The sequence below is a fragment of the Palaemon carinicauda genome, chromosome 31 (assembly GCF_036898095.1).
Source record: "Palaemon carinicauda isolate YSFRI2023 chromosome 31, ASM3689809v2, whole genome shotgun sequence".
In the NCBI taxonomy this organism is placed as follows: domain Eukaryota; kingdom Metazoa; phylum Arthropoda; class Malacostraca; order Decapoda; family Palaemonidae; genus Palaemon; species Palaemon carinicauda.
The window spans coordinates 67,563,593-67,582,050 of record NC_090755.1 but is presented as its reverse complement, the minus strand read 5'-3'; the positions used below and the strand labels follow the sequence as shown (position 1 = coordinate 67,582,050).

At 44.5% G+C, this 18,458-nt stretch overlaps 1 protein-coding gene across 1 annotated transcript in view; it reads left to right on the top strand.

Moving 5' to 3' along the window:
- LOC137624508 (E3 SUMO-protein ligase PIAS2-like) overlaps window positions 1-18,458 on the top strand; it is an 80,133-nt gene that overhangs the window by 20,815 nt on the left and 40,860 nt on the right. Inside the window, exons 4-6 of the mRNA XM_068355321.1 lie at window positions 13,320-13,421; window positions 13,550-13,639; window positions 13,759-13,879. Coding sequence (XP_068211422.1) covers window positions 13,320-13,421; window positions 13,550-13,639; window positions 13,759-13,879 — 313 coding nt within the window. The remainder of the gene's footprint in view (window positions 1-13,319; window positions 13,422-13,549; window positions 13,640-13,758; window positions 13,880-18,458) is intronic.

Genomic DNA, 18,458 nt, shown 5'->3' with positions numbered 1-18,458 from the left:
GCCTCGAGATTATATACGCTTGTGCCACAAACCCGAGAAGAACGCTCCCTCTCGTCATCGTTCTGCCTCGCTGTCGTCGTCGTGCGAGGGATCATCTAAGTAACAGGAGCGCGGCCGAGCGCAAAGCACATCAAACCTCGAACCCTCTTCTTCGCATAATAGTTTGAGGGTCTCCGTCTGCTCTAGAAAAAGTCAGATAGAGCGCTTCTCCCTGCTTCACACTCTATCTTTAGAGAGATCGTTCTCGCCTTTGAATTCTCGATCTCTGACCCTTTGGGGTCTCGTGACAAGGAAACTTCGGTTTCCCGGTGCGCTATCCCTTTGTTTGTTCCAACATGGAGTACTTACCTTGAACTACTTTCTTAGGAGTATCTGGGATTCTCCTCCCAACCGACCAGAATTTTGTGTAGTTTCCCCTATCTCCGTTTTCTATAGTGGGTCCCTCTGTGGCGGATGAATACGTGCCCTGAGGTGACCCGGGTCAGTGAGCGCGCATGGCCAGGTCTTGGTCAATAGCAAGTTTCTGGTCACGACATGATTAACATCTCGACGCTCTCTCTCATCCCGTTGGACCCTTTGTGTCCCCACGCGGTTCCCCCTTGTTCAACCTTCACCTTATATTCCTTTATCCACCTCTTTCACCTGTGTCCCTGTGTTGCTTGGTGCTTTAGTGTTCAATTATGGAGTATCCTCGTCGTTGCCCCGGGCCTATGGCCGGTAAATCTTGTGGTGCGTTCCTCTCTAAGCCGGAGGTTGATCCCCACACCTTGTGTTCTTCGTGTAGGGGCAGTGTGTGTACCCCCTCAGCCACGTGTCCGGAGTGCGAGTCCTGGCCCGAGATCCAGTGGGCTCTCAACGGGACCAAGAAAAAGAGGGTATCCAAGAGATCACCCAAGAAGGCGAGCATCTCCTCGCCCTTACCGTCGCCCGATGCCCCGTCAGAGAAGAGTTCACTGCCGCCTTCCCCTACCTAGAGTAGGGACGAGGTAAGTCCGTTGTGGGGAAGTGGCCCATTACCCTTCCCCAGGAGTCTAATATTCCTGATGTGGTGGATGTTGTGTCTGTACAGGGGTGTGGGGGCTTGATGGGGGGAGGGGTGTTCAGGAGACAAGGTTCTGGTGCCTACAGGACCCGTCTCAGCCGAAGATCCGATGTGGAAGAAGTCTGCTCCGGCCCCTTCCCCTGCATTGTGGTTATGCGTTTCTGGTGCTTCAGCGACCGGGGGAGAAGTGGACAAGGAAGCAGGCTCGTTGAATTCGGACTCCATCGCTTGGACGGCCCCTAGGACTCCCTTCAGGTCCGCGATGAGATTAGAAGAGAAGTTCAACAGCTGGTTCGCCCCCAAGAAGGCTGCATGGTCTCCCCCGGCGCCGTCGTCGACGCTCACGCCCGTCTTTTTGCAGCCTCCATCGCCAGTGGAACGACACGAGGATCCCCCAGCAGCATTGGACGTATCGGAAGACTCAGCGGTCTCGTCTTCCTCCCCGTCATCGTTTACCTCAGATTCAACGGACTCGTCCTCTTCAGAAGATGCGGGCCCAAGGGACTCGAGGAAGAAGCGGGAGAGGTTCCGTAGGAAGAGGTCCCGCTCACGCTCTGCCCATTCCAGGAAACGTGCCAGGACCTCCAGAAGGAAGCACAAGAAGGGGCTTTTATCATCAAGAGATGAGTGGGTAAGAGTGACAATCCCACGGAGCGAACTTCTCAAGGTAGCCTCCGTTCCGGGCTCCTCCGGGTGGCTCCCTAGAGCCTCTTCATCACCCTCACGACACGGGTCCTCCTGTAGGCCTGGCCGTCGCCCGAAGTTGGCTCACCAAGTGGCCTTCTCTAAGCATAAGTCCGCGGAGGTACCGGCTCCATCCGCCCAGCGGAAAGAGCCGCTCCTTCGGCCCGGTAGCATGGCCCCGGCTCCCGGTCCCTCGGCGGCTCTTCCCGAGCGACAGGGCTAGCCGGTAGATCTTGGGAGGTCCACGGCTCCGCGGAGCTCCGCTGGAGGGGGTAGACCCATGACGGCTACTCCCGTCCCAGCGATTCTGCCCGCTCTGCAAGTCGCCGCTCCAGTGGTTCGACGTGAGAGGAAGGATCTGGCTTCCCACGCGGCGCCATCCGTGACCGACGAGGCGCCCCATGCGGATGACCATGTAGCGTAAGGCCTCATAGAAGGAGGAGAGTGCTCTTCAGATGATGTCTCCTCCCACCGGAAAGTCTTAGCCCTCATCTAGCGACACCACAGGCTGGACGATCCTAAACCATCGGCGGAGCAGGCCTGGCTCTCCGGGCTGAGCAGGTTAGTGGACAACCCGGTCCAGCAAAAACCGTCCCTAACCCTCCCTTTGGCACCGGAAGTGAAGCTTGGAATGGACCACATTGATAAATTCCATAGCGAGCCAAGCGGACGCCCCCAGGAGCCAAGGTTCCTCCAAACTGCTGCCGGGACTTAGAACGCAGAAATGCTTTTACGTCTCGGATGGTCGCCGAGGAGGTCCCCGTACTATCGAGGCAGCAATTGCTACCCTAAACCAAGGAGCGGCAGAAGATAGGGCATCCTCGGCTCCAGTGTGTTTCTCGCCAGCGGAAGCCTCCATGATGGAGGATATGGCCCAAGACCTGGTGAACGTCACTTCTTGGTTGGACTGGTGGGCCTGCACCCTGGTGGGGTTCCAGTCCTCGCATGACCTCTCCATACCGGAGAACCAGTCCTTTTTGCGGGAACTGAGCAGCCTGGGGGGAAAGGCGTTTAAATTCGTCACGTTTCAATCCCTCTCGCAAACAGCCAACTTGGTCCTACTGAAAAGGGACACCGTCCTGAACAAGTTGCTCCGTAGGTTACCCGAGCGGGAGGCGAGATCGCTGAGGAACTCGCCGGTGTGGGGCGATTCCGTCTTACCCCTGAAGGCGGTTGAAGAGGTAATGGAGAGGGTCAGGAAGCTCAAAGAAGCGGGGGAGGCCAGGCCCCCACCTGCAAGACGTCCGGCTCATAGGAGGTCTGCACCAGACGGCCCCCACTCATCCCATTCATCGCCAGTCCAGCCTAGGAGAGATTCCCCGTCGATGTCTTGGCACCAAGCCTCGCAGCCCTCCCGTAGGGGAGTTTCGACTCCGCAAGCCTCCTTTAGGTCCTTCTATCCCAACTCTAGGAGAGGACGTTCCAGCCGCGCCTCTAGGAGAAGATAGGCAGAGAGGCCCCCTACTCCTGCCGAAACCTCAGGTAGGGGGATGCCTCAAACACTCTTGGCAAGCTTGGCGGGACAACGGAGTGGATCCGTGGACCGTAGCAGCACTGAAGGACGGGTACAGGCTACCCTTCCTAGCGAACCCGCCCCCTCTAATTCCGGACCAAGAGGCGGAGTGGTTGGCACCCAAGGACCCCTTGTGAAGAGCGGCATTGCAGGAGGAAATGTCGGCCATGCTCGCCAAAGGGGCGTTAGAACCAGTCAAGAACCCCACTCTGAGGTTCTACAGCAGACTCTTCCTGGTGGAGAAAGCGACAGGGGGTTGGAGGCCGGTCATAGACCTGTCGGCCCTCAACAAGTTTGTGTGCAAGACTGACTTCAAGATGGACACCTCGAAGTCGGTAATGGCAGCCTTGAGGGAGGGGGACTTCATGATGTCCTTGGACCTCAAGTACGCTTACTTTCAGATCCCTGTCCACCCCTCCAGCAGGAAGTTTCTAAGGGTGAAGTGGGGTACCCTAGCGTTGCAGTTCAGGACTCTCTGCTTCGGGCTGTCGACAGCCCCTCAGGTCTTCACAACAGTTTCGTTCTGGGCGCACGAACAGGGCATCCACCTGATTCGTTACCTGGATGACTGGTTGTTACTTTCAGCCTCAGAGGGAGCAAGGCGCGAAGCTTCTACGGTTCTGCAGGGACTTGGGTATCACCATCAACCTGGAAAAGTCGCAGCTGACGCCCTCCACCAGGATGACCTACCTGGGGATGGTTCTAGACACCCAGTTGGTGAGGGCCTTCCCTCCTCAGAGAGGTTGGACAATCTAGATGGAATAGTTCGCCCCTTCCTAGCGGACCTGCCGAAAATGGTACGGACTAATAAAAGAAATTAGAATGAAACTTTAAGATGATAAATGGGATTCTTGGTTATCATTTAATTGTCACAAGGAAGCATTCAATGCAAGCTGTAACATTATTAATATCAAAGTAGGTAATATGAGTATTAAGGGTGATGGGGTACCTAAAGATCTGGATGTCTACAGACCAGCATACTGGATTGATAAAGACAGAAATAGGTATGCCATCCCAACGAAAGCCAAAACCACCAATGTGGCTTCTTGCTCAATCTACAGGAAGTACAGAAAATTATTTTAAGATCTGCAAATTTCTTCAGAGGAAGGTAGGAACGATCGCACCTGGAGATATATCTCGATTCGGTAAAATTTACTTGATAAAGGCCAAGTATACACAAGTCTCTTATATTGTCTAATTTAAAGACAAAAAATGATGATATCAAATTGGACATCAAACCCCATCTAAACTTTAGCTATGGTAGGGGAGTGGCTTTCAATAGGGATTTATATGAATTTATGGGAGAGGAGATATCTGTGTCCACTATCAGTGTGGAAAGTACATAAAGTACCTGGAACATCAATGATTATCCTTACTTTCCAGGATGCTGATGTACTTTTCCACATAGACATAGAGAATGAAAGGATTAGAATTCGACTGCAATGTTTTAATTGCCTTAAATTTGGGAATCCTTCCAAAGTTTGCAAGAATGATGAAATTTGTAATACTTGCTTCAAGCTTTACCATGGAGAATGTACACTTGAGGCAAGGTGCTTGAACTGCAACTCTAATCATAAACCTAATGATAGGAACTGCCAGTTTTATAAGTTAAAAGAGGCTGCCCTCAATAAATCAATTATTGAACATGTAAGCGTGGGGCATGCCAAGAGATTATTAAATAAGTCTATTACCTATGCTAAGACATAAAAAACAGGAGAAAAAGTTCATCGGGAATCATCTAACCCACCTACTACAGTAGGTAGTTCTCGAAAAAGAAATTCACCATCTACTGATAAGGTGCTGCATAATAAGACAAGAATATCTCCTAAAGATTTACCAACAAAAAGACATTGCCTACCACTATCAAACCTTTGTCCCCCATTACAAAGGATAGTACTAACCTCTGCCAGGCCTTATCTTTGCCTGTTTAATGGAGATTCCACTTGAAACCAAGTTATCAGGTGCACCTGTAGTGGGGAAGGTACAAAAACCTGGTAGCTCACAACCTTTTATTCGTACAAGAGACCTCCGTCTCTCTCACCCCCTTCCATAAGAATTATGACATCAAATAGATATGATGTTTTGTCTATTGGTGTTTCTGATCAACCAAAAGACAATTTAAATAAATCAGAAATTCATGTTTAGGTCCACCACCCACCTCAACAGTAACATCAAAAGGACAAAATGAAAATAATAAACACAAAACCCAATTTATCAAGACCCCCTTTAATAAAACCTCGGGGAAATAGTGTTAAATCAAAAATTACTAATGGGAAGACTTCATCCAAAAGTGCTCCCAAGAAATAAAGCATACTTTTTTCCTCCATTTTGCAATGGAATTGTCAGGGTTTAAGGGTCAAATATGAAGAACTTAAGTTCTTAATTCACGAGCATTCCCCCTAATTATATGTCTACAGGAGAGCAAGCTGGATGCTAATACCCCTTGTTCTCACGAATATATTAGCTATAGGACACCATATGATCATATGGTGGAAGTCTTGTGACTAGATTGCGTAGACGCCGTACTGAGGAAAATTTGATAACATACAAAAAGTGTAGAGCACAGTTCCATTGTGCTATGAAAGAAGCTAGGCGCCAATCTTGGGTATATTTTGTTTCCTCAGTCAACAGTAGAACACCACCATCTTCTGTATAGAGAAAAATAAAAAAGATTGCCGGCAAATTTACCCCAAACCCACCACCTGTGTTGAAGGTGAACGGACAGTATGTAACTGAAGAAAATGATGTTAGCAATGCCCTGGGTGATCATTTTTCAAATGTATCATGCAAGTGTGAAGCAGCTCCTGGTCACCAGTATAGGAGCATTGAAGAAAAGAAAATTTGAAATTTTGCAACAGGAAGGGAAGTGGTATAATTCTCCTTTTACTAAAAAAGAATTTGATTCCGCACTTGCCAATTGTAACGATACAGCCCCTGGACCTGATGAAATTCCATATGCAATGATTAAACATGTACATTTTAATACAAAGTTATTTATTTTAAGCATTGTTAGTAGAATATGACATGATCATAGTTATCCAAGTGTTTGGGAACTAGCCATTATTTTAGCCTTTCTAAAACCTGGTAAGGACAAGTTTATAGCAGCAAACTATCAACCGATTGCATTGACATCCTGTTTGTGTAAAATCATGGAGAAGATGGTCAATGCAAGACTGAAGTGGTACCTTGAAAAGGGTATTTTATCACTTATTTGGTGTGGATTCAGAAAAATGCACTCAACCACTGATGTGTTGATACAAATTAAGTCCTCTATTTGTGAAGCTTTTGCTTCCAAACAGCACCATGTGACAGTCTTTTTTGACCTTGAAAAGGCATATGATATTTGGATTGAGAGGAGAACTACCACTGTTTATCCAATCATTTCTTTCACATGAAGTTTTTCAAGTGAGAGTGGGGGAAACTCTATCAGAGAGTAAATGTCAGGAAGAAGGAGTTCCTCAGGGTAGTGTGCTGAGTGTAACCCTGTTTGCACTAGCAATTAATGGGATATTCTCAGTCATTCCTCGGGATGTTCTCTCAACACTATTTGTGGATGATCTCTCCATATCATTTGCTAGCACTAGAATGGCAATGGTTGAGAGAAAACTACAGCTTGCAATTGACAAAATTATTCAGTGGGCTGATATGTATGGGTTTAAGTTTTCAACAAGCAAACTACTATTGTACATTTCTGTCGTATCCTGGGAGTACATCCAGACCTGGATATATACATGAAAGGTCAACGGATCCCGTGTGTAGGGGAGGCTAAATTTTTAGGATTGATTTTTGATTTTAGGTTGACATGGGTTCCACTCTTGAAGGTGTTAAAAGCTAAATTAGAAGCTAGGTCTCTTTTTATGGAACATGTTGAAGAACATAGGGAATCAACTTTTATATATACCAATGGCTCCAAATCTGATGCTGGCTTTCAGTTTTGGCAGTAAAAGGCTATCGCTCAGCCTTGGTCCTCGCCTTCAAACTGAATGGAATGGACATTTCCTCATTGCTAGAACTTTCCTTACTCAAACGGAGTTATGAACTTACCTGTCCTCAGTCGGAAGTGGTTTAAGCTCCCTACGAACCATTACGTCAGGCAACAGACCGCCACCTGACTTGGAAGACGGTGTTCCTGCTCACCCTAGCCTCAGCCAAGAGAGTCAGCGAACTGCATGGTCTCTAATATGACATCGCCCTTTCAAGAGGATGGGAGAGGTAACGTTCAGCTTCGTCCCTGAGTTTGTTGCCAAGACTCAGAATCCAGGGTGTCAGATCTTAGATTCGACTCCTGGATAACGAGTTTCTGCTCTGTAACAGACGACTCAGATAATCTGTTACTTTGCCCAGTAAGGAGTTTAAGGCTTCCCCCCCCCCCTGGACTAACATTTGCAGGAGAGCAACACTACTTCACCATTTCCCTGGTCTTATCAAACACTTGCTCTCCCCGGCTAGTCCTCTTTTCCTACCTCGATGACAGGTCCACTGTCACGATGCTAGCTAAGGAAGCGCAGAACCCACTTGATGACGACGAACAGCTGCACTTCCTCCGGCGTTAAATCTCCACTCAACAGGAGTTCGAAGTTCTTGTACTCCTGGAGGAACGTCGAAAGGGTGGTCAATCTTCATGGTCGATGCTCCTACGAAGCGTCGCCTCCGCCCGACATGCCCATATAATTTGCGTATATGGACAGTCTTCCTTCCAGGATCTTCACCGTCATCAGGTCCAGGTCTCCAAGTCGTAGTTTCAGCTTCTGTCATAAGCTGACGGTCCCTCGCGACAGTACTCCTCGCCAGTTCCCGGTGACCGCCCTTACTGAGGGTACTGTCGCCGTGAAGTTCTTCACGGCCTCCTTGATGCAAGTGGTGTTACACTTCGCGATTTTCGCAGCATCAAAAGAGTCGAGAGGTCGTACGTTGGCGTCTGCGTTGATTTGGCAGTCAATAACGATTGACTCCCGGTCGTTCCAGACAACGAGGTCTGGTTTTCTGAGCCCTTGATTTGTTGGGATGTGAGGTTCATCCACTACATTGTACCCTGCTTCGATGGCCTTCTTCTTGATGAAGCACTTGATGGAGTTGTGCCTCTTAATCCTCCATAGCTGAACGGCTGGACACGTCTGTAGGATATGGTGCAGGGTACCGGGGGCGTTGCAACCAAGATCGCAGCGGTTGCTCTGCTGTCTGCCTCTCGCACTCCGGGCCGGGGTTGTTAGAAGTCCCAGTTTGAGTTTGAGGGCATTGCAGAATGTACCCCCTTTCAACAGATGGTTTCCAGCGTCCAACCATTTGGGTCGTAGTACGAAGGGAGCCTCCCTCAGACCACACCCATCGACAGTCAAGTAAAGCCTTTCCCCCCAGTCAACGGCTGCGGGGGCCGGGTGTTGTTCGGCTAACTCAGCAGCAATTCCCGCTACCAAAGGGTCTGGAGATCTGGCTAGTCAATTATAGCAATCATGCAGGGCTTTAGGGAATAAATACCAAGGCCCCCGGCTGCTGAACCTGCATAGAAAGCTGCCAGTGGAGTATCGCCAGGTAGGTGCAAGCACTTCCTGACAAACTTCCTAACCTCATTATCAACCGTTTTCAGGTGATATTTCTTGAGTTGTCCATGGACGGCTATGTGACATAGCCGTGGTATCAGCACAGTTTTTAAGGCCCAAAACTTCTGCTGAGGCTTCAGCGGCGCTGTCTGGAGGTTCCCCAGTTCAGTTTTGGCCTTACCAATCAATTTCGCCCCATTCACGTTTGCCACTAGTCCGACGTCTACCCCAAGATATTTGTAAAAGCCGTCAGGACTTGTGACCGGAAGGTTGGCATTTCCTTCCGTGAAGGGACGGGTATCAACGTACCAGGTCTTACGTTGGCGGTCGCCGATGATTCCAGCTGTGGCACACTTCCCTAAGCCAGGCTCGAGGCCAAGCTTTGCTGACTCGTCCAGTAATCTGGTTACCGAAGATGACAAACCTGCTCTTGTCTGTGCCACAACCACAATATCATCCGTAAACGCCAAATACTTAATAGTCTCCCCTCTGAGCGTTGCCCCTACGCCTTCGGGGAGCTTAGCAAGTGCATGGTCTAGGGCAAGATTGAAAACCAAGGGAGATAGAGGATCCCCCTGCATTACGCCCCTAGTAATGTCTATTTCGACTCCAGCTACCTCCGTGCTGATACTAGAATAGAAGTTGGTAGGGTACTGGATCGAATTCCTGTCGAGGCCAGCAGCTCTCAAAGTATCGAGGAGAGCTGGATGGTAGACGGAGTCAAAGGCCTTTTTAAAGTCAATAAAGGCTATAAAATGGCTCTTCGACTCACGTTTGGCCTCTTTAATGAGTTCTTTAAGTAGGATGAGGTTGTTACTTACCCCTCCTCAGCCGTGAACCCATTTTGTCGAACAGAAGAGGGGATGCGCTCTGCCAGGCGCTTTGTTAGGATCTTATGCAACCCTCGTGTTGCCACGGACGTCACTGTAATTGGGCGGAAGTCCCCGGCCTCTAGGGGGACATCCTTCTTGGGCAATAGGGTTGTTCGCCCTGTTGCCCAATCCCGGGTCACAATTCGGTTGTCAATAATAAGGTTATACAGATTCGTGATCTGTTGACTTGCCGCCGCTCTAAAATCGGCAGCTTTTATGGCGTCTGGGCCCGGCGACGTTTTTAAATTGGTCTTCCTTTTGCACCATTCTACATCATCAATAGTGATGGGGTCCAAGATAGTGCACAACTGGTTTGGCTGGTCAAAATTGGTTGTGCTAGCCTGGCTGGGTCTCCCGAATAGGGAGGTCCAAAACTCAACTGTCCCGGGCGGAAGGGACGGGCTAGCAAGAGGGTCTTTGCCTAGGATGGCATTCTGTGCGACCCGACTCCTGTTCTTATCCCGTGCCCTCTGCATTGCTGCATATTCTCGCCTCTTCCTAACACTCCGAGGCATGTTACTAACCTGCTGTTGACCTGCTCTTTGGTTAATCCGATTCATATTATTTGGTCTCCTACCAAATATCTCATCCTTCAGCGAGTTGACATCCTCCGTGGTGACTTCCTCCTCCGATGAACTACCAGCGCTCTCGCTGGAGGATTGAGATCCATCGCTCCCGTCTGGGCTGGATGGGGGAGACCCTCCATGGTCTGGAACCCGGATGGGAGAGGTTCCAGCCATGGAGTCATAATACTCATTCATTCCATCCTGGGCTTCGGTATGTGGGACAATAGAGGCCGCAAGCATCTTACCATCCACTCGAATTCGGGTCAGATTGACCCTGCAATCTCTGAGGGGAGGCATTGCACATTGGGTGGAGGTCTTGGGCTGTGCATATGCTGCGACCTTTCCTTTATATTTAATGGTCCTTCTCTTTGTCCGGATGCTTTCAAGCGTCCGCCAAGGAAGGACCATTTTCTGTATCGTCTTGTTTATGTGGGGATCATGATTGTGTGCCACTTCGAACTCGATCATCGAGTTCTCGTCGTCAGAAGTCCAACCGAGTTTGCCCCCCACATGGCTCTCCCGGTGGCTCCCGACTAGCACGGTAGACAAAATAGGTTTCTCCCTGTACTCCTTCTTCACCAACAGGTCTTTAAGGAAGTCCCGATATTGTCGAGACTTTCTTTTACCATTTATACTGTCAGTCGACCTTCCTGACAGTACGCACTTGCTTATTTGTTGGTTTATGAAAGGGTGGCCGTAGTTGGACACTTCAAACTCGGCCATCATCCTTAGTTCTTCGAGGGACCAGGGCGTATTGCGACGGTCTTCGAGGCACTTAATTTGTCCCTCATGGTAAGTTTGGGCATGTGCCCGTCTCTCATGCAGACGCCTTCCTGCATATGACTTGAAGTGCCTCAAACAAGTTGGGCAGACGTGAGATCCTATAGAGGCATCGACCATGCCTTGGGCCAAGGTGTTTGGCCCAATCACTTCGCTAGCGGAAGAGAACAATAGCAGCCCGCACTCTTCGTCAGCACCGGGAGGAACAAGAGGAGGATCACCAAAACCACCATTTCTGCATGGATTCGTAAGGTCATAGAGCATGCGCTGAATCCAGATCCTCCTCCATCACGTCGTCCCAGAGCCCACGATGTCGGGCGTAGCTACATCCCTGGCCTTCAAGAGAAATTACTCTGTGACGCAGGTTCTACAGACTGGAGTGTGGAAACGCCAAACGACCTTCACAGCCCATTACCTGCTAGACGTGACCCAAAGTAGGCTCGATTACGTTTTATATCGGCCCTGTGGTAGCTGCACAACAGCTGGTCTAATACCTGACGCTCCTTATTGGACAAGTAGCAGAAGGTTGAGGGCACTGTTACTCGGTTTTAGTCTATGTGAATGAAAAGGAATAACTGACTTTTTTTTTTTTTTTTTTTCTTTACTTCATCCTCCCCTCTTGTGGAAAGCAGCACCTTGGGTTCTCTGCACCAGTTGACTTCAACTACTGCAGGTAAACCATGCTCCCTTGTGTACTTTGTATTGTGTCAATACTGTAATGTTGCATCCCCATACCCTGACTAAGTGGTATTGGGAAAGTCTCGGTTACAACAGTTTTTCCTACAAAGCCTTGGAATAACTTTTACCTTGACAGTCACACAGCTTATCTCAACACACAGCTTGCGTAGTCCGCAGACCTTGCGTAGCAAGGTTTTAGCGAGGTGTTAGGGGTATCCTTATTTTTGGTACTGACCTACCCAAGAAAAGGACAAAATGAGAGATTGCCACAGACTTCCACCCTCCTAATGGGTGAGTCACCCCTAATAAATATCGTAGGTTTGTATTCCAATTATGGAACAAATTACAAATTTCGGAGATAATTTGTATTTTTCCTAATGATACAAACCTTTGGCTATTTATACAAACTTACCCTCTGACCCTGTTCCCCCTGTGAAGTCCTACCTCCAATCAAAGTGAGCTCAGTCACAATTGTGTGAGTGAAGGGGGTCCCGCTAACTAGCGGGACGATTAGTTAACCCTCGCTAAATTTTAATGGCTCGTCCTTTCAGCTTTGCCAAAAGTAATACCTTTAATAAAAAGCTAAAGGTTTGTATCGTTAGGAAAAATGCAAATTACCCTAGAATTTCTCATATTACTTTCAAATTTTTCGTCTTTCTTGTAATAGTACAGTAGATGCAACTTTAGCTGCCCAATCAATGATTTTGCTTCCCTTGATGTTTACATGGTCCACATGGTCAGAGACTCAACAGATCTCATTACAGTATTTACATAAACTTTATATAATTTGTGAAATGAAAAATTTATTTATTGTAGAAGTAAATTTTTTAGAGCATTGGTTTTAAGGAATTTTATGGATCTTGTAGTTTAATTACAAATTCCAAGTTCCATTAAAATACATTCTCTTGTTCATCGTCATATTTGCTTAATTGGAGGAAGTTATTGACTGTTTTTTAACCCTTTTACCCCCAGGCTATTTGGAAATTTCCACCCCCAGGGGGTTAATTTTTTCCCAGCACATTTTGCAGTATAGTTTTTTTAAATTGCTCTAGCAGCCTTAATTTTTGTCATAGAGAGGCCAGGTTGGTCTCATTCTCTTGGAAATTGCCTGAATTTTTCTCAAAAAATTATCAAAAATATAAAAAAAAAAAAAAAATTTGTAGCATTTTTTTGCAAGGACGTACCAGTACGTCCATGGGGGTAAAGGGATGGCTTTTGTGAAACGTACCAGTACGTCCTTTTGGGGGTAAAAGGGTTAAGGCTTTGTATTACATGTGTCTTCCTCTCTTATTTATTGATATATATTTATATAATTTGCAAACCAATGTTTGCTTTTGCACTGCTCTGCTTGTGTCATTATTTGCCTTTTTGTAAAGTACCTTGTCTTCAGGTTAAAGGATAATTCTGCTAGAATCTTCATAGATAAGGGAACATAGCTTTGTATTTATTTTCTCTCTTGAATCAGCTGCACGGGGTAGATTATTAGCTTTATGGAAAGGTACCCTTGGATGAAGAATCTGTAATTCGATAGATTGTTTTGAATATCATAGACTTGAATCTTTAGCTGAAGGTGTTATGGATTTAGATGAAATGAATGTTTTTGTGAATACCTGGGCATTACAATTTTCTTCTCAATTTTATTTTCAGATTCAGTTAAGGTTCTGCAAACTTGATGGAAGTGGCGAACAGAATGACTATTATCCTACGTCTCATCAGGTTGCAGTTAATCACCGATTTGTTATTTTGCCTGTAAGTTTTTCATTACTGTTTTCATTTACTGATATCTTCTCCATTGTAATATTTTTTCTTTTGATCTTTTATATTTTCTAAGGCATTCCAAACTTGTCTTGAATTTCTTATGTCTTCTTTTATAAAAGGGCCTAGATACAATGCCTCGCGGTGCCATGCGCCCCATGGACATCACACATTTTTGCCAGCTGAGTTCTCAAGCTTGTAACTTTATAACGGTAAGAATAGTTTATATGTGCTGTATATACTTTGATGTAATTTGGTTCTCATATCATGAATAATTGATGATAGCATGCACTATACTGTTTCTAGGAACTAATTTTTTTTTTTCTCATAGCTAAGATGTATGGAAAGCTGCAAGATGTTTGTATATATTGTACAGAAATATACAAGTGACGATTTATTGAGTCGCCTGGAAAAAAAACCTCACATAAAGGAAGAAGATACAGTTTGTGAAAGTAAGTGATATTATTTTTATTTAATTTTTTTAAAAAGATATGTAATACGTAAATCATTATACCTTACGCTGAGCAGTAAACTGTTAACGAGAGAGAATGTTTTCAGGAAGGGGCCTCAAGTGTAAGATCCGCTAGTAATGTATAGTGTATGACCAAAATGGGGAGTATTGTTGATATTTGGCCTTTAATCTTCCCCAATATGCATGCTGAAACTTTATCTGAAGTGATCTGTAAGTAACCTGGTAAGCCTATTCTTATATATGTGGATTATTCAGTAAAGTTGTTTGGAACAAGTTAGTTTCTGCCATTGATAGTTTATGATGAATTTGAGGCCACTTTGTTGACTAGTGGGATAGTTTGGCCTTATTTGATATTCTGTTTAGAAGATTTAGACTCCATTTATGGAGTTTGGAGGGACTTGTTTATTTTTTTCTTTTTACAGTAAGTACTTAGCTCCAATTTCCATAAAACCAGTTGGCCACACATGGCTGTATTCATCCAGAACTATGCAAGGATGGGATATGTTTCGGAATAGGAAACTTCGCTCATCGATAATCATTGGTGATCCTCAAACACCAAACCTGTTATTGGTTTCTACTAATCATGAAGAGGGTGAAACGTGCTTTTTGATGATGCAAAGACATTGGAAATACAGTAATCTACTGTACAGTATTAGAAATATAATCCCTTTACTTGACCTATAATGCTTGACAATTTAAAGATCAGAGATTGCCTCTTGAAAGATTATTGGTGTCTAAATCAGAATTGGATGTGATTGTATTTGAACTTCTCTGCTTGGGAGATCATAATGTCGGTTGATTCTTTTTGGTTATTTTGCTTCAAAAGAAAAAGTTATTAGACGGCGAGTTATCCGATGACAGCGAATTATCTCAGGTGTCAGGTAACTCGTCTCCCTTCCTTAAATCTACGTTACCTCAAGGAAATGGTTTAAAAATGCAAATTATAGTGTTTCATTATATATATATATATATATATATATATATATATATATATATATATATATATATATATATATATATATATATATATATATATATATATATATATATATATATATATATATATATATGAGAGAGAGTCTCTCTCTCTCTCTCTCTCTCTCTCTCTCTGCGTGTGTGTTGGAGCCCTTGTGATTATAGCATCTTGCTTTTCCAACTAAGGTTGTAGCTTAGCTAGTTGTAGTAATAATAATAATAATAATAATAATAATAATAATAATAATAATAATAATAACAACAAAAAGTATTATATAGGTGGATTATATTCCAATCCTTGGGATTATAGCATCTTGCTTTTCCATGATGATGATGATATTAATAATAAATATGTATATAGGGGGATCATATTCTAATAATAGATTGATAGCAATAAGATGATAAGGAAATAATAAGTGACAGAAAAATCATACACTGTACTGTGTATACACCATAGTAGCGAATGTAGAATAATTATTTGTAAAATGAGTAAAATAGCATACACAAGTAAAGGAACTAATATAAAGAGTTGAAAGCAAGGAGAGAAATGTGCTTAAAACCAGAGTATGAAGTCCCTAGCGCATTAAACTTTAACAAGAACATGCATTGAACACCACCATAGGAAAGACTCAAGTTTTTGATGTACGGACATACACACATGGGAAGCAGGGCCCCTATGTCTCCATCTTGAATGTATAACGGAGTATTGTACTCAACGAGAATTCACAGTGAATATACTACCTGTAAAGCAATCTCCAAAGTACCACAAAACCATGTTGTGTTTGATTGTAGCCGCCTATCTCTCTCTCTCGAGTGACTGTTAATTGGATTAATTGATGCTGTGGTGTGGAATGCGCAAGAAATGAAATAAAATTGTGCATTCAACACCGTGTTATCAAATAATCTAATTACTATCATATAAAAGCCATCCCTCAAAAGGGGTTTCTTGCTTATCTTAGCTACCAACAAGAGAGTTAGCGAGTTTCATGGGCTCTCGACCCTCTTCGTCCATACCGAACGCTAGAGAGAGATCTCGCCCCTTTTCGTCCCTGAGTTTCTAGCTAAAACTCAGAATCCGTCAGTTCTCGATGCTAGATTCCTTCATGTACTTTAAGGTTGCCTTTACTCATCGAAACCCGACATGAAGGGCTGCCTTAAACAAAACGGACCCCTTCGTTGCTACGAGTTCTAAGCACTCTCCAAGAGGAGGCTGGTTAACTCAACTCTGCCAGCCAAAAACAAGCACATAGTCTCATCACTGGGGTGCTTGACTGCTACCTTAACTGCAGCTCTTCTTCCTCAAAATGAGGAGAGTGAAGGTGACTAAATACGATCTTCTCTCAGCTGAAGGAAGTCATGGACTGTACCCATTTGCCACCCTCACCTGCTCAGGGTAAAAAACCCAGTATGTCACGTGAGTAGCTACAATTTTGTTATTCTTCAGGAATCTTTGTGGTGCAAGTACTCCTGGGAGGTGCATGGAGACATCAATGTTTACTGCCCCTTACCTGCAGGAATTGACCCACAGGTTTCCTAGGTGGTAGAACGTTAGGATTCTGATCAAGCAAGTGTTCCAGAAGAGTTGCCAGTCAAATTAGAAGACATTGGAGAATATGACAGTCCTTCCCTGCAAATTCCTATATGAGGAAGGCTATCGGCTGTTTTCAATAGACGTTTCAGAGGCGTCTTCTCACATCCTATTAATTTTTATTCCAAAAATACCTTCGTTTTGTCAATGAGCCAAAGGTTTACCAATTGAAGTGCCTAGGTTTCAGTCTTGAGACAATCTGTCAAGTGTTCAACCACATTTCAAAATGGTGAAGGGTTCTGGGGTCGTATACATTGATGAATGGTTATTTTTTATCTATTTGTTGGAGAGAATTTGTGATCAGTGATTGTGGTTGCTCTAGTTACTGAAACATTCGGGGACCTGGTCTATTTAAGAAGCCCCTTTTGGTTCTAACTCTCATTTGAATATATATTACAGCAGTTCATTTTAATTTTTTTTTTTCCCCGGAGAAGAGGATTCAGTTTTTTCCTCCATTGTTGAATCAGTTCAGAAGGTTGATGTTAGTCAATTTGGAAGTGGATGAAACTTAGGGGTCTATGACTTCCTTTAGAGCAATTAGTTCTGATTGGACTCCGAAGATGATGATTTTCCAATTTCATCTCAATCTGAACTGGAACAGAATAGTTGATGAATACACAGTCTCAACTCTAGTGATAAACCAATTTCAACTTCCGAGTTGGGACAATTGAATGCGGTTATTCCAGGGAGTTTCCTTGGAAAGGTAAAATATGGACTTTTCTCTGATTGGAGATGATTCTCAGAAAGAATGGGGAGCTATTGAACTACATCTTGATTTAAGGTGGGGACATGGTCACACTTCCTGTACTGGATAACGGAGTTGCTACGGACTTGAAAACTTTGAGAGGACTAAACCATCTTAGTTTATTCCTGCAAAATGAAACATCTTAACAGACCATTTAAGAAGGAAAAGTCAAGTTCTTTCAAGTAAATGGTTCTTACATGTCAGTATCTCTAGAAATTGGGATATTGTGGGATAGACCGAATGTAGCCATGTTTGCAACATCGTTGAAGAAAATATATAGAAGTTTTAGGTTCACCAGTCCCAGGTCGTGGATGCCTTAGCATGAAAGGTTGATACCCTGTTACGCATTTCCACCATTCATCATGATATAAGTGATAAACTAGTTCATAATTTCTACAACACAAAGAAAGTGAAAGACCATAGTACTGAGGCTATAGCGTTACCCAAGATTAAAGAACACTGGTTTGATTTTTCAAGTGTTCTCCTTAAAGAGCTGCTCACCATAGCTAAAGAGTCCTAAATAATTAAAGGTCAGTAGTTAATCCCTTCAGTGGAGAAGAATTTTTCTGTTATCTTTGTGTTGTCAGGTGTTTGAGGAAAGAGGAAAATGTGTAAAGAATAGGCCAGACTATGTGGTGCATGTGTAGGCAAAGGAAAAAGGAGTCGTAACTAAAGAGGGACCCAATGCTTACTATCCGGATAGTCAAAGAACTGTGGGGGTTGTTTTTCCATGGGTGGCTGATGCCTTGGCCATCCTGCTTTTACTAAAACTCCTATTTGTCTTTGGCTTCAGCTAAATGCATAAGTGAATTACAAACACTATCTTGTAAGGATAAGCATTGAGGAACATGAGAATAGCATTGGAAGAGAGAGGTAATTTTATCTTTTTTAGTGATGCAAGGAATGTCCTTCAAGCTTTAGAAGTTTTTAATTGCAGTAACCCATTAGTTTTGAAGATTTTAGAATGGCTTTTTATTATTGGACTGAGAGGTATAACAGTTCAATTTTGCTGGGTTCTGGCTCACATAGGTGTGTCTAGAAACAAGGAAGCAGATTTACTAGCAAAGAATGCTGCTGCTGAGTTGCGATGAAAAAGATATCTTATTCTTTGTGATGATTGTTTACCTAACATTAAGAATTTGATTTCTAATAGTTGGCAACAGCATTGGGATGGTTTGGTTGAAAATAAGATGAGAGGTAACGAATGTTATATGCCCCAGGAAGTATAACATGATGCCCCGAAAGTGGGAG